The 26,595-nt window shown below is 50.0% G+C and overlaps 1 protein-coding gene and 1 long non-coding RNA gene across 2 annotated transcripts; one reads left to right on the forward strand and one right to left on the reverse strand.

The window, feature by feature from the left end:
- Positions 1–21,231, reverse strand: Pard6b (par-6 family cell polarity regulator beta). The gene is made up of 3 exons (XM_085696189.2): positions 20,888–21,231; positions 14,501–14,723; positions 1–2,788 (listed from the first exon to the last, which is right to left on the reverse strand). The coding sequence occupies exons 1-3, from the start codon at positions 20,951–20,953 to the stop codon at positions 1,965–1,967; spliced, it is 1,113 nt and encodes a 370-aa protein (XP_085552315.2). The 5' UTR covers positions 20,954–21,231; the 3' UTR covers positions 1–1,964.
- Positions 21,232–21,535: 304 nt separating this feature from the next.
- On the forward strand, positions 21,536–26,222 carry LOC146892728 (uncharacterized). The gene is made up of 2 exons (XR_015004239.2): positions 21,536–24,987; positions 25,894–26,222. It is a non-coding gene; the product is annotated as an uncharacterized LOC146892728 (long non-coding RNA).
- Positions 26,223–26,595: the final 373 nt, after the last annotated feature.

Consider the following 26,595-nt stretch of genomic DNA (forward strand, 5'->3'; position numbering starts at 1 on the left):
TAGCCTTTGCACAAGTCCGTCTTTATTTGTAAAAAATAATATGTAACTAAAGCTAACTTGATTTTTAAAATCAAAGTTCATTTAGTGATAATGTACATTTTATAATAAAATTGTAGTAAAATACTGACATTTGATAGTTTAAACAAAGTATCATTCATGTAAAAATCATGTTATAGCATGTAAAATTTAATTAGAAAATTCATGGTTCACAACAGCACAGCATCTTGTTGACACAGCTGAGGGCAGAACAGAATTCACAGTGAGGCTCGACGTTCGCAACAACAGACCCGCATGCCAAGCCGCTAACGCTCACGCTCTCGTAAGGTGCACTGAGAACCCAGCCAGCGGGATCGGACCCCCCACAACCAAGGCTCGTTGGCCTCACAGAACGACTCCGGGTCACTTACTTCAGGAAGACCTTGGTGCAAACTCTATTGTCCTCCAAATTAAAATACGCGTCAGCAGCTTCAATCGCCATTTTCGGACAGAAGATAAATCTGTGTCTTACAGTTAAAATCTGTACAAAAGTCAAGCCCTGAAGTGTTTTCCCCAAGAGAAAAATTCTAATGTTAAAACTCTGTTTAAAAAAAAAAAAAAAAGGAGACAGAGAGAGAGAAGAGAGAGGTAGTATGTGGAAGTATTTGGACTTAAAATGTTGAGCCCGTGTGCTACTTAGCTCATGAATACAACTGAGCCTTCCATACCTAACGTTACCTTCCACCTGAGAGCCACACTGTGCTAACTCACTCCCGGTGTCAGAGCTGGACCGCTGCCAGCAAGTGGTGCTGTGTGAGAGGAAGAACTCGGTGAATGCAACAAAGTCACTGGGTCGCCGCGCCCAGCCTTGGCTATGCGCCTGCAAAGAACGCCTTCAGTATTGAGTCCAGCTCCCTTCACTGGGTGAGACTTCATCTCCGCGCTCTCACCACAGAGAAAGAGTGTCCTTCAACTCGGAGTCTTCGCTGTTGTAGGAACACATCTGGGAGGCATGCATACTTGCCCCGCCAGACGGTTAGGTAATAAATAACTGTCAGCCTCGGGGATCCACACATGTGGATCACGGTGCCTGTGCATGCCACACGAGGGCCTCTGGCGAGGGAGGACAACTGCTGTCCCCTCCTCCTGAACGGATGCACAGAAGAGAATAAATAACTCAGATAATTAACACCCCTTCGGGTGGTGAATGTGACTCGGGCTTCCCGAGGTGCAGGCAGCGCCCTAGAATCCCCAGGAAGAAAAACTCCATCTTTTGCATAAAAAGTGCACGCTTGTCCTGTGTGTTAAGTCTTTTAACTTGGGGTCCTTTTATCCAACATGATCCACACTGCCTGGTACACTGGAAGAGTGTGGAGCACACTAACTGCACAACGCACGCACGCACACACACACACACAAACACACACACACACACACGTGCGCGAGAACAATCTCCAATGAACTAGGGGTCCACTGGTGGTCAAGAGGTTAAAGGGCAGTCAGTAGGAGAAAGGCACCCTGCAACTCTGACGCTACAGGGTGGAGACAACAACAGGGGGTGCTCCAGGGCTGGGTGGTGGGAAACACCCCTAAACATGGCCAGCTAAAGAACAGAACGAAAACTGCACTTGAAAAAACAATGTCACAATCAACAGAGGAACCTTTTTAAGGGTCAGAATACATCAAGGTTGGGAATCCAAGAACTGAGGTTCCCAGTGGACCAAGGAGACATCAGACATCACAGAGGACAAACGAACGGCTCTGAGGGGCAGGAGGAGACAGGGCACTGCAGCAGGGCTGCAGGCGGGAGCAGCATCCAGCGTTGTAGAGAGCAGCACCGTCCCTGCAGCCATGCCTCTCACATGCACCATCAGTCTGCCAGCAGCCACCCATCCCAGCCACGCCTTAGGCTTGCCCAGAGAACACCGAGGCCCACAGTGCCAGTCTCGTGCCACATCTGTAGCACCTGGAAAACATGCGTGGCAGGTTCACAATGTTATGATCGTGCCGTCTTCCTCTAAAAGTCTCTGGTCCGGAGCCCGGGGTTCAAACTCTGTGTCCAGGCTGCTGGGCACAGGCACCGGGTCCTGTATCGGGGAGAACCCGTTCTGCCCTGACTCAAAGCTGAGCTCAATCTGGGTCAGGGACTCCAGGCTCTGGGCATCAGGGGCAGCCTTCGGGATCTGCTGTGGCTCGCCACTGTCTTCGATGATGATGTCGTCCTCATCGCTATCCTGGTCCTCTGGCTCAAAGCTGGCTTCCACCTGCTGCGGGTAGCCCAGCAGGCTGTTGTCGGTAGACTGGCTGGAGCTGCCAGAAGTCCGACTGTTCCTCACCACGTTGTTCCTCTGGTTGGCTGGCCGCACAGTGATGATGAGGTTGCGGCTGTTGGCTATCATCATGTCGGTCACCTGGTCCAGGCTCTTCCCAGACACCTCTATACCGTTTACTTCTAAAACTTCATCATTGACAGCGAGCAGTCCTGTGCTCTGGGCCAGACCCCCGGGGACGAGCCTGGATATGAAGATCCCGGGGACTTTCTCTAAGCCATGCGGTGTCACCCGGACACTGGAGCCGTCACGGATGTAGAAACCCAGGGGCTTCTCCGTGCCATACTTGTACAGCCGGACCCTCCGGTGGGTCTCCGGGAGGATGTCCACATCTATGATGGATGACACCGGCCGGAAGTCCTGGGGCATGCTGATGACGATGTGGGGCTTCTTCCTGTGGTTGTCAGGACGTAGCACGTTGCTCAGCACGTTCTTCTTCCGGATCAGGGTGTCCGTACCAAAGGCACTGTAGTCAGCTTCTTCTGCTCGGAGAAAGCAAACACAAGACGGTTACAGAACTGCTGGAACATAGTTACCCTCTATGGACCTGGCAAAGGATGGCGCCAGCCAACATACATGCTCAGTCGTTAGTCAGAACTTCCTCAATGAGACAAGGACTGCAATGGTGCCTGTCATGCCATAAAGAAAACACTAGAGGGCCCCCTCAGACACAGCTCAAAGGTACTAACTATCAAACTGGCCAGTGAAATTCTAATACAGCCAGGCGTGGCCCACACATCTAAGTTCAAGGCCAGCCTGAGCTATATAGCAAGCTTGAGGTCAGCCTGGATTACAGGGTGAAACCCTGTCTCAAAATCTAAAAACCAAAACAACACCACAATAAACTGCGGCTCACAGACTTCCCTCCCCCTTTTCTTGGGTAGTGTCTGGCGTTGTTAGGCTGCCCTCAGTTCCCCAGGCAGCTGAGACACTTAACTCTGGGTGTAGGTATGCCACCACTCTAAGATACAACTTCACTCCACGCAACCCCCTGCAGTGTTTTGCCTTGTACTCAAGGCAATCCTCCTGCCTCAGCCTCCTAAAAACTGGATTACAGGATATGCCACAATGCTCAACTCTTTGTCTCTTTTTTGGGTTTTCAAGACAGGGTTTCTCTGTATAACAGCTCTGGCTGTCCTGAAACTTGCTTTGTAGACCAGGCTGGCATCAAACTCACAGAGATCCGCCTGCCTCTCCCTCCCGAGTGCTCGGATTAAAGGTGCATGTGCCATCACCACCTGGTTTCATTTTTTTTAGACTTTAAATTTTTTTTATGTATGTTAAAGTTTTGCCTGCATGTATGTCTGTGTGAAGATGCCAGATCTCCTGGAACTGGAGCTATATAGTTTTGTACTGCCGTGTGGGTGCTGGAACTGAATCTGGGCCCTTTGGAAGAGTAGCCAGTGCTCTTAACCACTGAGCCATCACTCCAGCCCCCTATAAACTCATTTTCAAAAAATCAGTTTGGGCTCGCAAGATGACTCGGTGGTAAAGGTAATTGTTGTGAAGCCTGAAGACCTGAGCTTGGTTCCCAGGACCCACATGGCAGAAAAAGAATCAACTCTTAGTTCTTCTCTGAGCTCCACACACACACTGTTGGCACACACGTACACACACAAAGAAGTAATCTTAAACCAGACATAGTGGCTCACACCTGCAATCCTAGCCCCGGTGCAGCAGGGGCAAAAAAATCAGGAGTTCAAGGGCAATCTCAGCTACATAGTGAGTTCAATACCAGCTTGGGCTACATGAAGCCCTCTCAAAAATATTTAATTTAAAAATATTTATACATTTATGGGAAATTTGCCTTCATCTATGTATGTACACCACATTTGTACCTGGTGCCCCCAGAGATCAGAAGAGGGCATTGGATTCCCTGGAAGAATAGAAGAGATCTTAACAGTTAAGTTATTTCTCCAACCCAAATAAAAATCATTTGTGCCAGGCATGGTGGAGCATGCCTTTAATCCCAGCATTCAGGAAGCAGAGACAGGTGGATCTCTGTGAGTTCAAGGCCCACCTGGTCTACAGAACAAGTTCCAGGACAGCCAGGGCTACACAAAGAAACCCTGTCTTGAAAACAAACAAATACAAAACCAACTTGAGATGTGGTTCCACTCTGCAGCCTAGGCTGGCCTGGTACTCACTACATTTAACAAACTGGAGCAATCCTCCTGCCTCTGCTGTGCTAGGATTACAGCGCTGTCCCAACATGTCCACTTAAAGCAGCCCCTTTAGATTATGTTCTCTTTCGTTTAATTAAAACACTTCCACTCTGTATATTTATTACATCCAAAACAAGGACAAGGGAATGGGCACTCAGTTCAAGGAAATCAAGAAAGCAAGATGGCTACGGTGTGGCAGACAGGAAGGGCACTCGCCCCGAACTGGTGAGGCCCTGGGTTCAACTTTGGCACCAGCAACTGTAGGGGTGGGAGGGAAGGGACCTAACCCACGCATCAACCCTCACAGCTTAATTAAGTGAAGCAAGAAGGCAGCAAATACTTAGAACACTTGTCTCTCGGCAAATAAAACTCCCTTCTGCCCCATGGGCTCTCAATCTCTCACCTCCTGCTGCAGCAGAAGCAGAAGTGTGGCCCCAGTGCCATGACAGACGGGTGGGGGTGGTAAAGGCTGGCAAACTTGGAGCTCCTGAGTCTCCATTCTCAACATCCCCCTCCTTCACGATGAAAAGCCCTGTTTTTTCAAGTAAAACTTTGGGTTTTTTTTGTTTGTTTTGTTTTTGTTAGTGAGATGGCCCAGTGGTTAGGGTGCTTGCTGCTAAGCCTGATGATCTGAGTTTGAGCCCCACTGCCCATCAAGTCGAGAGCCAACTCCTGCAGCTGTCCTCTGACCTCCACATGCGCACTGCAGCACACGTGCCAGATACACAGAAAGAAGAAAAAACGCTGGTGCCTATTAAGTAACAACAAAAACATGTGCTGCCTAATTGTGCACCTGCAGCTGAATTAATTCCTCAAGCCAGCCAGCCTGTCACATGCTAGAGACACCGCTGTCACCAGGTGAAGGCGGAAAACACACAAACACCAGGGACTGAAGGGCAACAAGGAAAAGGAAATGAGCAGGAGGAGGGCTGAAGGCCACGTCAGGGCTGGGTTTGGTGCTTGTGCGCAAGCCTAGACTCCTGAGGCTTGAGAGGCCCAGGAACACGGAGCCCAGGCTGCGCTGCGCCAGGGACCTTATCTCAAAGAACAAAGCAAAATCTAAACCAACCAACCAAGCAATATCCAAAGTCAAAACTAACTGGGAAAATGGTCAATTAACAAAATATACTTCAGTCATAGGAGTGCAGGGCTTGGGACATGGAGGCAGAATCAGGAACCCAAGGCCATCGTCCTCAGTTACCCAGTGAGGACACTCTGAGCTACACGGCATTTTGTCTCAACAAACCCAAACCACTAATGTGCTCCTTTATCCCCCAAATACCTAGCTGAGATCCACGTTCCTGGAGGCTAGAGCTAGCCAGGGCCCCGAGCAACAACAGCAGCCTCCTCACAGGACCTCCCCACAGCCAGGAACCCCCATCATGATCTTCAGTCCCCAGTCCAGGGGACTAGGGGTACAGAATAATCGGAGACGGAGTGAGCCCAGGATTCTTTACTGGACAGGTGACTTCCAGGTTCCTACCATGCGGGTAAGGTATGGGCACCTCAGAGGGTAGGAGTGTCTGACTCCTTTTCTCAGGCTGTGTGACCAGGGCCAGGGACACCATGTCTTGGCATCCCCCACCCAGAGCCTCTCACATGGAGTCTGTGCTGTGCCCTTAGGCAGAAGTTTGCTTTATAGTTTGGTCTGAGAAGTGAATTAATTGAAACGGGAGTTTTTGGCAAAATCTCACGAAAAGTCGTTAGGATTACTTGTATACTAAACTATTTACTTCAGAACAACCAATAGCAGACGCCTGCATAACATGTCGGGGGAAATTCCAGACCACAGCACTGAGAAAGCAACAGAGCTGCTTGCATGCCTGCTCATGGGAAACCCTACCGAGAAAACCCAAATCTGCATAATTTGGCAGGGCCTAAGACTCCCTCTGAATGCTCGCTCTAAATTCTCAGAAGCACGGTGCCCGCACAAAGGCGCCTCTGTTCTCCCACCCAGCTAATCAGTTTCCAGCCACTGGGAAAGAAACAGCTGGCCTCAGGCCAGGGCGCAGGGTGTGAGCATAAAGTGTAAAGGTGACCGTCCAGGAGGGCCCAGCTGGAGGCCAAGGTCACTCCCAGAGGCCCCGGGAGTCCCACAGACCCACAGCAGACCTGGCTGGGGCCATACAGGAACACCCCATCGAGAACTCTGTCCCTCACTCAACAACCTCTGCTCACTGTCCTTGTCCAGGATCCACCCAGAAGCTTCTGAAGGGTCAAAAGGCATATCTTCCTCACACCGGCTCCCAGCTTTACTAACAGTGAGCCCTGCAGATTCTCTCTCTGAGCCGAGACTTCTTTAAGCCTTAGTTCTGGGAGCTGGTTCCCTCATCTGAGCTCACCGAGGGCCCAGACTCATACACTCTGAGTGAGGGTGAGCCAGGCCCACGGTGATGGTGGTAACAGAAGAAACGGCCACAGTGAACAGAAAGCAAACCTGGCCAACAAAAGCCTCAGCACGGCACCAAGCATTCCTGGACAGAAACACACGGTCCAGTCCTCAGGAGGCTGGAGAGCTCGCCCCATTGGAAGGTCAGAGGAAGACAGAGCAGCTGGGCTTGGTGGCATGGCCTGTAATGTCAGCTACTTGGAGGCTGAGACAGGAGGACTGGCTCCAGGCCAGGCTGGAGACCTTAGGGAGGGAGACCTTGTGTCAAAATAAAACAAAGGGTTAGGCAGGGCTGGACACTGGGGAGTGCGGGAAGAGGATCAGGAGCTCAAGGCCAACTTTTACACGGCAAGGTCAAGGCTAGCCCCCCTTAACAAAAGCAGAAAAGAAGGGCGGGCTGAGGTTAGCACAGAGCTCACACTCCAATGGTAGGACACTGACCTAGCAGGCATGAGGCCCTGTGGTCAACCCCTAGGAACAAGAAAAGAAAAGAGTGCCAGGTGTGATGACATTCACATCACTCGGAGCTGAGGCACAGGGAATGGGGCACGGGGGACAGACGGGACAGCCACAAGGAACTGTGAGTTCAAGACCAGCCTGGGCTACACAGCAGACCTTGTCTGGTTCCACAAGGCACGTATGTAAAGGAATAAGTAGATACGTTTCAAGGAAACTTTATAGAAAGAAACGTCAGGCCTCTACTTGCCATTCCCATCTAATGCACAATGAAATGAAGATCCTGGGCAGCTCTGGGGCTGGCAGAGCAGGGCAGGATTCTCTGTGGGAATGAGTTGTCTCCTGAGAAGAGCAGTAGCAGGTGACTGGGTAGGTGGGGAAGACGGTTCCAGATGCAGAGAGGGCGTGTATGTTGAGGGGTGTGTGTGTGAAGAAGTCTGAAACACTGGGAAGGAAGGGGGACAAACTGGAGGTTCAGAGCTCCTGGGAAGGGCCTTGGGCTGTGAACCCAGAGATGGTAATCTCATCTGTTTTTTTTGGTTTTTTGTTTGCTTTTGCAAAGTTCCCCGCAGCGGGCTGGAGAACACTGGGCTCTGTAGGCACTGAGAATGGTGACCAGCTTGAGGCAGAAACAGTAGGGATAGGAAGGAGCATGTGGAGATAAATCAGGGCATGCGGTGAGCTTAGCGACTGAGCACAGGTTTTCTCAGAGGTGGGATCAAGCTTCTAGAAGGAGCAACTGACATCATCTTGTAAACTATGGCTCTACAGTTTTCGTAGTAAAACCTTTTTGTGCAAGTATTTATTTTTGTATTTCTTCTTTCTTTCTTTCTTTAGTTTTTTTGGTACAGGGTTTCTCTGTAGCTTTGGGACCTGTCCTGGAACTCGCTCTGCAGACCAGGCTGGGCTCAAACTCACAGAGATCCGCCTGCCTCCCGAGTTCTGGGATTAAAGGTGTGTGCCACTACCGCCCGGCATATTTTTGTTTTTATTTTGAGGCAGGGTCTTATTGTTACAGAACCTTGGCTGGCCCTGAACTGACTTTCTACCAGGATTGCAGGCCTGTGCCCCTACTCCTTCCTCTTGTGAAAATAACTACTATGAGGAAAAGAAAGAAAGGAAGAAAGAAAGAAAGAAAAAACCTGTGTATTCCTTGGTTGAATTAAAATTAAACCCTGGCTCATTAAAATGTAACCTTAAAACACAAAGTCATGTCCAGTGCTAGGTCAAGGTCTAAGAACTGGTTTTCTGCCAGTTACAGGTGTGTGAACCACATGTAGAGCAGGAGGCCCTGCCAGCACCTCACAAACGCAGGACACAGCACGTTAGTCACACACAGAACACCAGTACAGCGAGAAGACAGGGCATGGAAACGATTAGATTGGGGAGAGGGTCTGTGCTCTAACATATCTTGGGATCCCAGACTGAGCAGGTCTGCTTGGAAAGCTCTAGAAACACATCACCTGGACTCTGTTCCAATGCTACAGGAATGACCTGGTGGATTTATTTTGTTGTGAGACAGAGGGTCAGTATGTAGCCCTAGATGTCCCAGAACTCACCCTGTAGACCAGGCTGGCCTAGCACTCAGAGATCTGCCTGTCTGCCTCTACCTCCTGAGTGCTAGAATTACAGGCGTGTGCCACAATAACTAACACATTCATTTATTGCATGTGACTGAGTGTGTGTGCCTGTCTGTGTGCCCAGGCGTGCATGTGGGGGTCAAGGGACAACTTGAGGATTCAGCTCTCTCTTCCCACCACGTGGGTTCCAGGAATCAGACTCTGGTTGTCAGGCTTGTGGCAAGCACCTTTCCCCAGGGAACAATGTTGCTGGCCCACAGGGAAACACTGGTGCTGGTGGTCAAGTCCCCACGCCGCTGGCCTGACATGGGCAGTTGTTAAGGCAGCCCAGCACTTTTAGCCTGTCTAGTGCAGCCTGTCTCGCCGCAGTCTCAGCCTCGCCCAGACACAGCAGGACAAACTCCAGCCCCAGGAGCCCTCTTTGTGAAAATAACTTTCAGATATCAGGTTTTTGTTTTGCTTTATTTTGGCTTCCCTGAAGACAATCAGAGAAACAGAATGTGGGATTTTTTCCCTAACAGAAACTTGTCTTTCTGAAGCGTGGGACATGATTGTCTAGGCACCAGCTGTGAGTGTACACACTCGAGCACCAGCTTTCTCCCCAAAGAAACTCCATTCAGTAGCTTATCAGGAGATTCTCAAAGATCACACACTCTTTAAACTCTAAGTGACTTTGGTTAAGTTTCTAGAAAAAAATCACTGCGGAAGACGGCACAGTCCAGGGTGGTCAGCCTAGTGCTTGCACACGGAGGCCTTAGTTTTGAGACCTAGAACCACCACGAAACAGAAAGGAAACAACAGCTAAGAAAATAGACCAAGGCCTCACCTTACCCAGCACACAGGAGGCAGAGGCAGACAGGTCTGTGAGTTCAACACCAGCCTGGCCGACATACCAAGTTAGCAAGTTCCAGGCTAGCCAGTCTTAAAAGAAAAACCAAACAAACCAGAACAGAGACTGCTGCGATTCTGCAGTAAGATGCAACCAGCCTTAACCCAGGCTCTCCGCTGGCTCCACGCAGGGTCAGTGTGCTTGAGCCTCTGTTCCTTCTGTTTAAAAATCGTTCCATCCGATTCAGAGTCAAGTCTCTGCCTTGTTTGCTGGGACCTGGTGGTCAGCAGCACATGAATAAACCAGGTATGCCTAGATCTGCAAGGAAAACTGGCCAGGGAGGTCCTGAGACCCTCCGGCAAGCCAGAGGCAGAAAGCAGGGAGCTTCCAGTCCACAGGACAGATGAGGCCCTGAGGTAGGCCAACTGTGAACTTGCTGGTTCTCGTGCAGGACAGTCAGGCTGCACTTGCTCACCCAGGACTCCTAGCTGCAGTGGTGCCCTCACACGATGCTTCAAGCAGTAGTTGACGGCTCGACCTCTTTCCAATTGTCACTAAAGTCATAGTGTATTCAAGACACGTATGCATATGCTACATTTGCACATACTCTGTGCCTTAAGAATTCTCGCCGTTTTGTGTGTGTGTGTGTGTGTGTGTGTGTGTGTGTGTGTGTGTGTGTGTGCGCGTGCAGCATGGAGCTCATGCGGAGGTCAGAGGACAACTCCAGGAGCGTCTGACAGTCTTCCACCATGTTGGGCACTGGGGATCAGACTGAGGTTATCAGTCTTGGTGGTAAGCACCCTAACCCACTGGGCCATCTCACTGGCTCTCACGATGCACTTGAGGTTGACCTGGAACTTAGCCCAGGGTACCCACCAACTAACTCTCAATCCTCCTGTCTCTACCTCCTGAGTACTGCGATTATAAGGGTCAGCAACCAAACCTGACTTAAATTTATACATGTACACACAAAAATCAAATATATAATACATATATTTACATTACACTTTTATGTGTGTTGTGTGTGTGCACATAGCCACAGCACATATGAGGAAAGAGAGCAAACTTCAGAAGTGAGTTCTCTCCTTCCACCATGTATATTCTGGGGACAGAAAAACTCAGGTTGTCAGGCTTGGTGGCCAAGAGTCCTTATCCTCTGAGCCATCTTACTGTCCTAAGCCTTAATTGTTTTGTTTTGTTTTGTTTTTTTTTTTTCTGAGACAGGGTTTCTTTATGTAGCTTTAGAGCCTGTCCCAGAACTTGCTCTGTAAACCAGGCTGGCCTCGGACTCACAGAGATACACCTGCCTCTGCCTCCCAAGCGCTGGGACAAAAGGCATGCGCCACCACCACCCGGCCCTAAATCTTATTTTTTAAAACTAAAAATTCCGTCAGCAGTGGTGGCACAAGTTCTTAATCTCAGCACCCGGGAGGCAGAGGCAGGTGGAGCTCTGTGAGTTTGAGGCCAGCCTGGTCTACAGGGTGAGTTCCAGGACAGTCAAGACTACACAGAGAAACACCATCTCAAAAAACAACAACAACAAAAACTCAAAATAACCACCACCACAATAAAAAGCAATAAAATCATTTAAAATTCTGTATTTAGTTTTGTTTGTGCTTACGTGCATTCGTGTGTGTGTGTGTGTTGTGTTTGTGTTGGGGGGTATCTTGTGAATAATGGCGCACAAGTGGAGGTCAAAGGGATTAGTTCTCTCTTTCTACCCTGTGGGTCCCAGAGATTGAATTTAGGACATCACGCTTGGTGGCAATTATCTTTCCCCTCTGAGGGACCTTGCTGGTCCCCTCATCAAAGTCTAAGGGCTATTAATTTTACTGGGTATTCTACTTTTGTCACATAGAAAACCTTTATCCACATATAAACAAATTTCTAAACCTTGCTGCCCACGAAGCTGGCTATGGTGGTACACACCTATAACTCAGTACTAGAAGGCTGGAGTGGGCCCAAGTCACGGTTGGACATCTTGGGCTATAGCGCATTGAGTCTCAAAACAAAAAGCCAATGAAAACAAAGACAAAACCCAATGAACAGATGTAAAATAATGAAATGAAATTCCATTGACCACACTGGCAGAAAGACTGAGGCTTGATCAAAGGGGACCCTAACAACACGTTCTAAGGGGTGTAGCTTAAAAAGCTATCTTCAGACAACACCGCGGCTCACATGTAATCCCTGACCTTGGGAAACTGGAGCAGAGGAACTGATGGGAGCTTAGGACCAGCCCTGGGTTACTGAGTAAGACTCTCAGGGAGAGGGGACACGATTCAACTGGTAAGGGTGTTTGCTGCTCTTACTGTGTCTGTCTCTCTGTGTTGATTCCCAAAACCAACACGGTGTAAAGAATAATCCCCATGCTGTCCTTGACCTCCACAAGCCTGCTGCGCTGCGGCATGCACGTCCCTCTCCTCTCACAAAACAAATGTAAAAAATGTAGATACACATATACACATATAACTGCTAATAAGAGAGGGTCATTATTAGCTTCAAATGATGGGTCTCATCAAGTGTCTCGCCCTCCCCTCTGCCTGCCCATGTGACACACACTACCATTCCCTAGGTCTGGCTTCAACCTACTGCCTTGCTCACTAGTCTTGCTGCTCTTACAGCTTTTCCGTTGTTTTGTCTTTTTGAAACAGGGTCTTGTAATGGAGCCCAGGCTAGCTTCAGACTTAGTACTCTACCTGCCGTGGGCTCTTGTGCTGAGATCACAGGCATGGCCCTCGGGTATAGCCTTCACATTTCTGGCATACAGATCCCTGGACTCCCACCCTCAACTCCAGACTGTCATTTCTAATCTGCATGGTGAAATAATTTGTTAAGCCTAGAACCAAACTCCTTATTTTTCCTGCAAGCCCACTTCTCTGCTGGTCTGTGACAACGACTGGTTATTGGGATCAAAAGCACAGCTGTGCTCTGCTGTGCCCCTCGCTGTCGGCCAGTTTCCCTCCTCACCTCTCTGCCACCTGCTCCTGACTTTCCACACAGATTCTTGCAAGCAGACACCAGGGCCTTTCGCAGTCGGTCTTTGCCCATAGTGTGCCTGCGTGGAGCTTGCCATCCACCTAAGGGCACTTGGGAGCATTAACTCTAACTCCCTCAGGACAGACTTCAGCCCCTCAGCAGATGCAGCCAACAGACTTCAGCTTCTCCAAATCCAGAAACGCAAAGTAACAAGGTTGTGGACATGTCAGAGCCCTGGGAGCAATCTAATACTTACCATCCTCCCTTTCTAGCCGCGTTCTGGGTTGGCCTGAAACCAGTGAGGTCTTTATCCCACACCACTCAAAGCTCCGAAGTGGTGCTTTACCTTTACCACCAGAGAGAAAGGAGCGAGTGGTGGCCAACAGGACAGGTTGTCCATCCCTCCCGTCTGTGGCATCAGTGTCTGTCTCCTTGTCTCACACACAGGGCAGGGCCAGTCTAAAGGAGTTTTAGGACTCAAGGCACTTTTTGAGAGACCATATTTACAGCCCCCAAAGCCATCACTTCCCTTCTCCTTTCCCAGCTAGTTTTATATTTACACTACTGTTGTAAATGGAAGATTCTGTTGGGTGCCACTAAGAGCTGGGTGCCACCCTTCCCTCAATTTGTCCGTGTGGTGACGCTACAGACAGTACAGCCACTCCATAAAGAATGGAGACCAGAGCAGCCTGCTGCACTGTCCAGGAGACCAAAGCAGCCTGCTGCACTGTCCAGGAGACCAGAGCAGCCTGCTGCACTGTCTAGGAGATAGTGAATGAAGCCTTGGAGGTGGATGAGCCTCTGCTATCAAATTTACTCTTCCCCATCAATCCCACAGTGGAATGAAGACTTACTATACACCTAATTTGGCATACCCTGCCTTCCAGACAGGGTTTCTCTGTGTAGCTTTACTTTTTTTAAAAAAAAAATATTTGTTTGTTTATTTATTTATTATGCATACAATATTCTGTCTGGCATGTATGCCTGCAGTCCAGAAGAGGGCACCAGACCTCATTACAGGTGGTTGTGAGTCACCATATGGTTGCTGGGAATTGAACTCAGGACCTTTGGAAGAGCAGGCAATGCTCTTAACCTCTGAGCCATCTCTCCAGCCCCCTCTGTGTAGCTTTAGATGTCCTAGAAGAACTCCACTGGCCTCAAACTCAGAGATCCTTCTGACTCTGCCTCCCAAGTGCTGCTGGGATCAGAGGCATTTATCACCACCCTACAGCTCTTACTTTGACTTAAAAAAACAAAAAACTCTGTGAGGGGGCTGGAGAGATGACTCAGTGGTTAAGACCACGGGCTTGTTCTTCCAGAAGTCACGGGTTCAATTCCCAGCACCCCCACAGCAGCTCACATCTGCCTGTAACCCCAGTTCCTGACACCTCTGGCTTCTACCTGTACACATGTATGCAGAACCATGAACGCACACACACTCACTAATACACAATTTAAAAATAAAAATAAACATAATTTAAAAAACGCTAAGAGGGAAGGGCAGCGGCAAGACTGTTACAGCAGGTCAAAACACTACCTGCTGCCAAGCCTGTGAAAAAACTGATTTCCGTAAGCTGTCCTCTGACTTCCACAGGAGTCAGTCAGTCTCTCAGTCTCTCTCTCTCATTAATGGTTAAAAGCACAGATTTTCTTCTGTACATTCAGAGACGGCTTGGACATTAAACAAGCCAGCAGTATCAACGTGCGTCAGCCCCTTGCAAGGTGCAGACCCACTAGGTCAGAGGCAAAGCCGCTCCCTCGGAGGGAACGTGCGGGCTCCATACGAGGGTACTCACCCTTCTTCTGTATAAAAATCCTGAGCAGTGGGTTGGCGGTGGAAACGGCCTTGTGGTAGTTGTCATCGTTGTTTATGGGCAGCAGGTCCCCGTGGATGTCCGCGTAGCCCACGAGCACGTCGACATTGGGGATCTTGTGAACATGCTGCAGCAGCCCATAAAACTCCTCAAACTTTCCAGGTTTGGATCTTTCCAGCGAAAAGCGACGAAACTCGGCTCCAAACTACAAATGTAACATATCAGAAAACAGGAAGTTAGCAGCCATGGTGGTGCATGCCTTTAGTTCCACTTGGGAGGCAGAGACAGGAGGATCTCGAATGTCAGACCACAGAAAGCCATGCTGTGAACCTCACTGCAGGAGCCGAGGAAGAAAGGCACAGGCCGCGGGCCCCTGCCTGCAGCTGCTGCCTCACTCTGTGCCCAGGTCTCTAACTGTGCCTGGAGCCCAGACCAGGGCACCAGAGGCATTCCTACCACTGCAGAGCACCCCAGAAGAGGAACTACCCTTTTACAGCCCGACAGAGTGAGGTCTAAGTGGGGAAAAGGACTTTGAGCTTAGTGGCCTGAAACAAATGACATCATCATGTAAGAAATAGGTCTAATGACAGAGAAGAAGCATCTTCCCCGAGTTAGTCCAAGAACAAAAAAGCTAATTAACAAACACATCAGCTTTAAAATCCTGCCCCATCTGGCTAAGGAGCACAGCTGTCCCATCCATCCATCTGTCCAACTGTCGGTCTGTCCCTGTGCTGGGCTCTGTGTTGGGCTGCAGGGACCAGGAGGCCAGCCTGCTTCAAAAGCTCAGCAATTAGTGGATAAGGAGAATAATCGCCTCAGGGAGGTTGGAGATCACAGGACAGGCAGGGAGCACCCTCTGTCATCCTATTCACCTTCCAGGTTCCCTAAGGCCACACATTAAAGGAGTTCCTAAATCCCAGTGGGACTGGTGTGGTGTGCTCTCAAATGGGAAGCCCAATAAAGGCTCTTCAGGCTTCTTCAAAAAGTGTCCCATCACACAATTTTAGGAGTCACTGGGTATAGAGCATATTAAATGTTTAGTTAAATGCCAGGGGCGGGGCTGGAGAGATGGCTCAGCAGTTAAGAATACAAGCTGCTCTTGCAGAGGACAGGGGTTCAGTTCCCAGTACCCTTACAACCACCTCTAACTCCAGTTCCAGCGGATCTGGACCTTCTGACCTCCAAGGGTACCAGGTACACATGTAATGCTATACACACACATACAGGCAAAACACTCACATACAGTAAACAGAGGGGAAAAAAGGAAAGGAAGGAGGGATTTTTTTGCTCATGGGGGGGGGATCTTAATTTTTTCTTTGAGGCTGGAGGCGTAGCTCAGTGGCAGAGTATAAAATTAGCATTAGAACCACAAAGAAAAGCGCAAAGTAAATGTTCGCCAAACATGTTTGACCGGCAGACTTGTTTTCTGTCTAAATTCCTAAGATGGCCAGGAAGCATGAATATTCCACGGAAACGTCAGGTGCCAGGCAGAGAAAGGCCCTTATCCCAACAGGCTTTCACGATCATCGCAGCCCAGGGCACCCAGCCATCCAGTCTTTCCCTACCTATGGCCGACGTCCTCTTGCTTGCATACCCACGGTTTGACATTAAAACAAAATTCACTGGTCTTACTCCTAGCAAATTCAAAGTTTCCAAAACACATTCCTGAGATATAAACACTAACATTTGTCAAGAAAAATCAGGTGACTCATATCTAAAGCTCTCAAAAAGTTAGTCACACCTACACATTTCAGAGTAAATAAAGCCCAGGGAACACCCTCCATATCAGTCCGTCTGACTGATGCTATCAAAGGCAGTTTCTCTGCTTTCTGAAGTCCACAGTGCAGGCTGACTCACCCCAGGCTATCACCTCCCCTCCCCAGGAGTCTGAATGGGAATGCTCCTAATGATTTAACCCTTTAGGTTTCCCCAAAGCTTCTGCATGCAAGTTCTTGGCTCAACATCTTCTTCTCTGGCTTAAATACTTAGATTAAAAACAGCAGGTGACTACAGCAACCAGTGTCGGCAAGGAGGGGAAGCGGTGGGAATGGGTTACCTATGCAGCAAAGTAGGATTGTGAAAACTTTTAGGACATGAAGAAAAATTAGAGATCAAATTAACCCAATCAATAATTATTTACCTCGGATTTTTTTTTTTTTTTGGCTGGACCAGTTTGCCTGGGTCTGGATGTACATGGACTTGCTTCCCAGCCCCTGTTGGCATAGTCTAGAACTTGGTTCTTTGGAAGGAAGAGGAATGAAACCTGGTCCTCTGGAAGAGCAGCCAATGCTCTTAACCATGACCCATCTCTGTCCCTAACTTTGTGTAGTAGGATCTCCCTGTGTGGCTTTAGTTGGTCTTGCAGAGGCAGCCGAGATGTGAAGTGTTTTTAGAAGGACTGTAAACTCTCCGTGTGCCAATGAATAGCAATTAGGAAGCTGTCTGTTTCAAGGCTGTCTCAAGGCTGTTTGTGAGGGGCAAGCGTCTTGGCTGTGAGGGTAATGCAACCAGGCCCCAGTTTGTCAGTTAAGCTCTGGTACAACAGCTACAGCCCCCGCCCTTGGGACCAAGGTTACCTAAGGACGTGATTACAGAGAACTTTCCCAGTTCTGGAGAAACAATCAGGAAGATAAATCAGTTACCAAAGAAATCACCCAGTTGCTGGCATCACACTTCTAACCAGACCTATATTTACACCTCCCATTACTGTATTATCTGTACCATGCCTCCCTTTCCAGAGTAAAGATGATAAAGTCGACACTACTGTTTCTCTTTCTTTCTTCAAGACAGACAGACAGACAGGGTTTCTCTACACAGCCCCGGCAGTCCTAGAACTAGCTCTCGTCTCTAACTCAGAGATCCGCACGCCTCTGCCTCCTGAGTGCTGGCCCAGTCACCTCCCAGCTGACTCTTTTGTCTCTGTGACGAAGGCTCCTAGTCGTCATGACCTGCGTACTATCCAGTTTGGGTTCCAATCTCTTAATTGTGGTATTATAAAACTGACATCGAACCAGCAAAATGGCTCAGCAGATAAAGTGCTTGCCACCAAGCCTGATAACCTGAATTCACACCCAAGGCACACATGGTGCTGAGAACCCACTCCCAAAGTTGTCTTCTGACCTCTGCACCCACACTATGGTACTGGTGAACCCCCTCCCAAGACTCATGCACACAAAGTAAATGATCAAAATGTAATAATTTAAGGAATTTTTACCATCATGTAGCACAAAATGTAACTCTTTCTTTACAAGCCGCCTGACTAAGCTAGGACTACTGCACACACCTTGACTCACAGCAGAGGAAGGCAGACCTCTGTGAGTTCAAGGCCAGCCTGGTCTACAGAACAACCGGAGCTATGTAGAGAGACCCTGTCTCAAAAACAGAACAACAACAAAACAAAGCATGAACTGCCCTTGCAGAGGACCGAAGCGTAGTTCCCATCCACTTCTGGTGGCTCACAAGCACAGGTGACTTCAGTTCCAGGGGAACCAACGCCCTCTTCTGGATTCCACACACACCTGCATTCATGCACACATACACATATAATCTTTTCTTCTTCTTTTTAAATAAAAATTAAGTAAATTCCAGCACTCATGAGGCAGAGACAGTCGGATTTCTGAGTTCGAGGCCAGCCTGGTGTGCAGAATGAATTACAGGACAGCCAGAGCTACACAGAGAAAGCCTGTCTTTAAAAAAAACCAAGAGACAACAACAAATTTAAGGTCCTATGTTTTCGTTTATTGGCACGTGGAACAGCCGGACTGCATTTTACTGAGTACGTGTTCCGGTCGCCTTGCTGCCCCGGGGAGTATACTCGCTAGGAGTGCGGGATGGCAGCTGAAATACACACCACATACTTTGGACAGAACTATGTAAAATATTCAAAATCAGTAGATGGAAAAGAAAAATAAAAAACTTGAAATCCCAGTCCCCAAGAACTCGGTTTCCTACCACCAGAGACCCACTCCTACCTGATTTATTGGCACATCTAGAATTGCTACTCATTTCTTCCTATGATAAAAAATTAAAGACTCACTACCAAGATCGGACCATAAAACTGAGTGGTTAGCATTGCGCAACATCACAAGTGGTTTTCTTTTCTGACCTCAAGTCCCACAAGCCAAACTACAAAAAAAAAGTGCCAGGAGAAAGTTCATGTGCTGGGCACAGACAGTCACAACAGGGCCAGAGAAAAGATGTTCGTTTCTGGAGTTACTGTTACCCTTGCATTCAAACAAGTCACCTTAATTGGCTATTATGCCATGGAGAACTCTGCCTGGGAAGAGTATGCTTCTTAAACTACCATACAGTTTTATATTTTTTGTAGATCAGGCTGGTCTTGGACTCAGAGATCCACCTGCCTCTGCCTTCCAAGTGATGGGACTAAAGGTGTGCACCACCATGTCCAGATCAGTTTTATTCTAAAATACAAAACAACAACAACAACAAAAAAAAAAAACTTTAAAAAAAAAAACTTTAAAAAAAATTCTGGGTACATATGGTCTCTGTATGTGTGCTATGTGCAGCTGCCCTGGAAGCCAGAGCATCAGATCTTCTGGACCAGTGAGGGGCTGGAGAGAAGGCTCCGTGGTTAAAAGCAAGGCTGCTCTTCCAGAGGCTCTGGGTTTGGTTCCCAGCGCCCATAACGTGGCTCACAAGTAAAACTCCAGATTCAGGAAATCTGATTCTTTTTGGCTTCTGTGAGCATTAGGCATGCAGGTGGTACACAGACATATACGCAGCCACTTATATACATAAAAATAGGAAATTTTTAAAAATTTACAAGTTCTGGGCTAGAGAGATACCTCAGCGATTAAAGCATTGGCTGCTCTTCCGAAGGAAGAGCAATTTCCAGCACCCACATGGCAGTCCACAACTGTCTGTAACTCAAGTTTCAGTGGATGTGACCCCCTTGCACGGGCATATACGCAGGCCAAATACCAACACACATAAAAATTAAATAAACAAAATAATCACTTTAAGAAATTTAAAAAGCTGTACAGGTGCTTTTTGCTTGAGAGGGGTGAGAACTGAACGTGGGTGTCCCACAAGAGCAGTGCCCATTAGTACCATCTTTCCAGCACCAACAGCCCTATTATTACTAAACAGATCTGTGTTTGAATCTAGTGCCTATTCTGGTAGCTAAGTCCCTCCCTCCTTTTATTAAGACTGAATCTCACTGTATGGGCCAGGCTGGCCTGGAATTCTTCCAGCTTTACTAGTCTGGCTACATGGTGAGTTCCAGATTAGTCTTAAGTCAAAGTAGATTAAAAAAAAAAAAAAGACATTAAAAGCAAATGTAGATCTGTGATTCTTAGTGAACAGAACACTGCTCTCAAGCCCGGACACCACACTTCACCCAAAGGCTCCAGCAGCTTCCTCAGGCTCCTTGAGCTTTCACTCAAACCACTCCTGGGACCGACATTCCCCCACGGGTCCCTTAACCAACACCCCATGGGTGTGCGCTACACCGCTCCTGTGTGTCTCACACCTCAGTTCTATCCTAAATTCTCAGGGTCAGCAATGCCCTCTGACCACTGTTCTATAAATTGTTCCGTAAAAAGTCATCCGGCAAGACTTGGTTCTAGAGCAGAGCTAGGAGGAAGTCACACCCTGTAGAAGCTGGTCATCTTGTCTCAGAATTCTCAAAGAACCAGTCTGTATTATTATTCCAGCTCCTTCTGGCCTTTCAAAGTCAGGAGAAGCTTGCCTACTTGTTCCGGTGGCTGCAGATCACCTTCAAATTCCATCTGAAAAGCTCCCTTGGGAAGACCGCATTCCCTAGCTAATCCCCCACAGGCCACTCTGCTCACCGGGCCTTGAGACTGAGGAATTCCTCGGACACTGAAGTCACTATCAGCAGACTGGCAGACCCGCCAAGGGGGAAAGCACTCGACGTGAAGGGTCGCACTGAAAAAAGAGCGGCTGCGTCTCAAACTGTCAAGCGCTGCTCCAGAGTAAGGCGATAGGGCTAATTCCACAGATTAAGTGCATACCAAAGTTACAGCTGGAAAAAGAGGCTCTCCTCCATTCGACGTGCCCCTTAACCCCAAGAAGGGTGACATGAGACAACAGGGTGCTCCAAAACCCTCTGACTCATGCCCGGGTGAAGGGCTTCCCCAAAGCTATCTTATCACTTAGCATTCGAGCGGTCCCCATCCCACCCTTAAAGCAAGGCGGGAATACGAAGGATGGAAAACAGAGGCTGTGATGCGGAACAGACGCAAGCGCTCCCCGCCGCTGCTCTCCACCAAGTTTCTCTACTACGTGCTCGGTCCAGCAGATCGCCCTCCGCCCGCGTCCCCACCGAGGAAACCCGCGTCCACCATCCCGCCACCCCGCTCCCCGCCGCCCCGCCCGGCCGCGCACCTTGCTCTTCACCTCCATGGTGCCCAGGCAGCCGCTGCTCACCCCGTGCCGGTGGCCGCGGTTCATGCTGAGCGCCCGGCCGGCGGCCGCCTCGACGGGGGCCGGCCCTCGGGAGCGCGGGCAGCGGGGCCGCGGAGCGCGGGCTCGGGACTCGGGACTCGGAGCGCCGCACGGCGCCTCGTCACCGCACCTGCCGAGGTCCGCGCCGCGCTGAGCCGGCTGCTCCGCGGCGGCCCGAGGGTCGGACTGGCAGTGCGGCAGGCGGGGACGCGGGTCCCTCCCAGGGAGGCTCGGGGGCGGCGGCGGCCGCGGTGACGAGAGGGCGGAGCACAGTCCTACAGCCGCCGCAGCCTCGCTCCTCGGCTGCCTCCCCGCGGGCACGCGCGCGGCCCGGCGCTCGTGCACGCAGGCACGGCTGCAGCCGCGGCGGCACGTGCGCGCGCTCACCTGCAGCCTCGGAGCAGCCTCAGCGGCTCGCGCTCCGCCCACACCCAATAGGAAGCGCGCACCTGCGCCCGCGGCGCCAGCCAATCGGCGCGCGGCCTGCGCGGCTCGCGCGGCGCGTGGGAGGGCCTCGCGGGCCAATAGCCCCGCCTACTGCCTCGCGATTGGCCCTGCGTTGCGAGGGAGGGGCGGGATCACCTGAAACTCGGGGGCCTCTCTGCATTGAGGAGGGGAGCAGGAGGACGCATGCGCCGGCTGGGAAGTTTCCGCCCCGAGAAGGCACTCGGGAAAGGCAAGCCGGAAGCGCGAACGCACCTGGACAGCGGCTCGGGAGGGTGTGTGTTCTGCGCACGCGCGGGAACGCTCCTGTGCACCCCAGTCCCGGGCGGAGTCCTGCCGCGATCATCGGAGGCGGTTGGGCTCCCGCGTCCCTCTTCGGCCCGAGCCGCCGTGTTACGGAGTTTAGGCACCCACTGCAAGTCTTGGCCGCAAGATTCAAGTTTTCCCGCCTCTGCGGGGGTCACTAGGGGAGAGGCTGGGGGCCCTGGCCCTGGTTCCGTGGGAGGAGGCTTTAGCCTAGATGGACGGTTCTCAACCTGCGGGTCGCGACCCCTGGGGCGGGGGGTCGGGGTTGCCAGCTTACGATTCATCACAGTAGCAAAATTACGGTTGTGAGCTAACAACGGAATAATTTTATGGTTGGGGGTCACCACAGCAGAAGGAAGGTTGGGAACACTGCTCCAGATCCTATCTGTCCTTAGGGTAACCTGGGCCCCGGCAGAGGACCAGAGAGCTGAGGTCTGCCATGATCCCGCAGGCCCTGGCTCCCTGCAGACCTCACCATCCGCCCTCTCGGGGCTGACGTCTTCTCTCCATGGAGCCATTTCTTGGCCGTTGGCTGTTTGTACCAACGCCAGCCTTTGGGTTGTGTTCTGTTCCCCCAGTGACTGAGCTGTGTCCCTGGGTAACACAGCACCAAACCTACTCTCTGAGCGCCCCACACTGGGGCTTCTGCCTCTTTTCAGTTTTGTTTACCTGTTGACCCTGCTGAAGTTAGAAGAAAAGTGAAGTTCAAGAGACCCTCCAGATTCCCCCGGGAGCCAGGATGGGCTGAGAGCTGAGGAGTTCATCAGAGGGCTTCCCTTCTGTCTGCCCCTCTCCTTTTACTGCAGAGCCTGACACCTGAGCCTTCCCTTTTCCACTGTGATGGGGCCCAGTCTTCCTATTTTCTTTTGTGCATGTGAAGTTTTTGGTTTTGTTTTGTTTTCAAGACAGGGTTTCTCAGTGTAGCTTTGGCTGTCCTGGAACTAGCTCTGTATACCAGGCTGGCCTCGAACTCACAAGAGATCCACTTGCCTCTGCCTCCCTAGTACTAGAATTAAAGGCATGAGCCATCCCTGTGAGTTTTGAGCTATGTTCCTCTACTTAAACGAGAGGTTCCCAAAGGCTGGCATACCCCTGTTTTGCTAAATTGAAACAGTTCACAGAACCAGTCTTCTGATATGCTCTCGGGTATGCCTTTGGGGACAAAGGAGCCAAGTGTGTGACTTCTCCAGGCTACACCCTATGCCTTCAAAGATGAGAAACTCTTTCCCTTGAACAAATTGGCTCACTGGATGTTAGTAGGAGACACAGGTTTCCCTGGCCTTTGAGCACTGGACAGAGAGAGACTGTCCCAAGCTGAATTGTTGGGGCTCTGTTCCCCACCAATACCTATGTAGAGCCCTAGGGGGAAATAAGAAATTTGGCCAGCCTGGTCTACAGAGCGAGTTCCAGGACAGGCTTCAAAACTACAGAGAAACCCTGTCTTGAAAAACCAAGAAAAAAAGGAAAGACACCTAGTTGTGAGCGGGCAGCCAAGCCTGGAATCCTTGTGTCAGCCCAACAGTTGCAGCTGTCTGGGTCCCAACACCCCTTTAAGTAAACTACGAGGTACCTCAAAGTTTGTGTATGTCTATGTGTATGTATCATATTGGAGTTAAAAGCGAAACTGGTTTAAAACAATACACAATATGCATTTCAAGCAGTCAAAGATGATGTCATCATTTGTCATGTCCCTTCAGGACAACTTCATTTGCTCCTGAGACAAGGAAGGTGAGAAGTGACACCTTAGAATCATGAGAACAATTGGACTTTGGGAAATCCCCTAGCAAGGGTTCCAGGTACCAGTGGATCTGTGCGGTGTGCCAGGAAACATGTCCACCTTTGCGGACCTCCAATCTCGGCTTCCTCCTGCCTCTGCCCTGAGCAGGGTCACACTTTGAGAACCCTGTGGCCAGAGCACCACGCAATGATGCCTGGGTGGCTGCTGTAACTGTTATCGGGATTGCTTTATCAGAGGCTCTAAGGAGGAAGCTCACGGGTGCCAGCACACCTGCGTGGGCCCTGCATTCCTGGAGCTGTCGTCACATCCGTCCTCCCGTCCTCCCGGGTGTGGCATCCTTCTCTACCTGGACTTTCCTTTCTAGAAGAGAGGGCCAGCCAGAGCTTCCTGGATCTCTCAGGCCGATCTGCTGTGAGCCAGGGCTGTGTAAGGAAGGAATGTAGAAAATGGTTTGAGTTTGATAAAGGTGTTGTGGGGGAGGGGGCGCCTTGTCAGTTTTGCTTAAGAAACCTGAAGACCAGAGGAGCTATGTGGATTAGGCCTTAACTCCTGCCTCTCCAGTTTACAGACTGATCCTAACCTCATTTCTCTGCTCTCCCTGCCCCCAAATCCTCAAGCCGGCGCTGATGCGGACTGACGTGGGGCATGAGAAGCTTCGCGAATTAGTACTCAGGGGGTTGAGAGATAAGTAAAGTGACTGACCCGGCTCCATAAATTACAGGCTCCTGAGATCATGAGTCTGGAGTGGGTCACCAGAGCTCCACACCCACACACCACCATCCCAGCCCTGAGACGGATCGAGCGGGCGAGGGTTAGGGTTCACCTTATCTTCTTCCAACATGGACTTTCTTTTACATTACAGTCGGCCCGGAGTGGTGGCTCAACTTGTAATACCAACACTCTAGGAGGGTGAGGCAGGTGGATTGCCTAAATCCAAGGCCAATGTGATCTACAGATTGAGGCTCTGTCTTTAAAAATAAAGACCGGACCCGGTGTGGCAGTGCAGGCCTTCACTCCCAGCATCTAGGAGGCTGAGGCAGGTGTCTTGAGCTCAAGGCCAACATGGTCTACACAACAAGTTCCAGGCCAGCCAGCAAGTTGGCTGAGCCGGCACCACAAAGTCTGACAGCCTGAACTCCATCCCCAGAACCCACAGAAACAGACTCCCACAGGTTGTCCTCTGACCTCCACACAAATGCTGTGGCATGTTCACCCCCACACATACACACCCACAGGAGAAATGCAAATATACACAACCAAAAGGCAGTCTGGGCATGGCTTAGCTGGTCAGGTGCTTGTGGAAGCACAGGAAACTGCGGTTCATCCCAGAACTCATGTGGGAAAAGAAAATCAGGCCATGGTGGTATACCCTTGCAGTCCCGGCACGAGGGAGGCAAAGGCAGGAAGACCGCTGCACCTTGCTCACTGGCCAGCCAGCCTAGCCTATTTGGCAAGTTCCAGATCAAAAAAAGAAAGAAAAAAAAAGTGGGCAGCACATGAGGAATGACTCCTGAAGTTGTCCTGTGGCCTGCACGGGCACACACACCCTTAGGTACGTGTGGGTGCACTTGCAGAACTGCGCAGGCCAAAACTCCAAACACTGAAATTCTTTAGACATCTACCTTGTGTGATGGAAGCGCTTGGTAAATTTCCACGGTGATTTTTTTTTTTTTTTTAAGCATTTGACATAAAGATCTTCTTCCTCCAACTCTTAGAGAAGGGAGGGAGTGTGAAAACCCAGAGGGGGCGCAAAGTCACACACGGTGCCCTGCAAGGAATGTCTCTACCAGCTCTTTCTCTTTGGTTGCTCAAGTCGCAGTCCTGATGGAGCTAGTTAATGATTTTTTGAGGAATAGCTGAAGTATGTGTTATGAATCTCTGGCTACTCACCCGAGCATTCTAAGCCCTTTAGTCGAGGTGGAATTCGTCACATGTTCTCTCTTCTGGTTAATGACTTATAATGCTTTACTGGTTTGGAGGGGCCTGGGGCCCATGGCTAGGGAGTGACTGTTGCTCCCTGTAGCCTTTTAGAGTTCAGCTGCTGCTTTAGCTAAGAAAACTATCTTTGCAGGAGGCATCTGGGCCAGGCAGCAATGCCTCTGCCTTGCCTTGTTCTGGTACTGCCGCGGGTTAACCCTCTCAGGGACCCAGTTTCTCTGTCTGTAGCAGGGGCCAAGGATGAGGTCATCTTTACTATCCCTCCCAACTCAACACTCCGTGGCTCCCGAGGGATCTCAGAGAGTGATGGTATTTCAACATTACCAGCATGGGCAGGAATGGAAAAATTAACCTTCCCATTGTGATCCATGGTCAGGTTGCAATTATTGGCCAAGAGGCTTTTCCCAGGAGGAACTGATGAAGATGGTGATTGTATTAGCATTTACATGAAACCGAACAGGTGCCAAGACCGGGCCTAAGTGCTTCTGCACGGTTTAACTAATTTAATCTTAAATTGCAGGAAAGACTGTAGTGTCTGGAGATGGTGACCGGAAGATCTGGCTTGTTTTCCAGGCTGACAGGTCACTGAAGTCCTTGCTGTGCTCCTCACCGGGTGGCGTGGACCCTGTGCACTGAAGCACCTGGCACTCTCTTCTCTTCTATGAAATGGGACGATAGTGTCGGCAGTGTGAACTCGTATCTAGTCATGTGGCTCAGAGGAAGAATAGCACAAGACCGCTTTGCAGGCTATCAAGTCTGGGGCAGATGTGCATGAGTCTTACTGGCTAAACCGGTGCCACCAACAGCTCCGAAGGCAGTGCCTAGAAATAAAATGGAAATGTGGCAAAACTGTTTTTGTTTTCAAAGGGGGCTGGCTACTTTATGTGCGTGTGTGCGTGCGTGCATGTGTGCGTGTGTACACTCGTGAGCGCTTGTATTCATTCGCAGGAGAGTACAGCTTCATGCACCTGTGCTCACAGATGTGGAGACCAGAGCAGGGCCTGGCTGTCTTCCTCCATCACTGTCCCCAGATAAACTTTTTAATGAACGTCTCTTTAACAGGTCAACAGTCAACCTGGAATGGTGGGGTTTTTGTTTGTTTGTTTGATTTCATTTATTTTTATGTATATGGGTTTTAGCCTACAGGCATTTCTATGCTAATCACCCTCTTGTTGCCTGCAGAGACTAGAAAGGGTGTCAGTTCCCTGGGCCTGGAGTTTGG

Source organism: Myodes glareolus, chromosome 10 (genome assembly GCF_982192425.1).
Source record: "Myodes glareolus chromosome 10, mMyoGla1.1, whole genome shotgun sequence".
Taxonomy (NCBI): Eukaryota; Metazoa; Chordata; class Mammalia; order Rodentia; family Cricetidae; genus Myodes; species Myodes glareolus.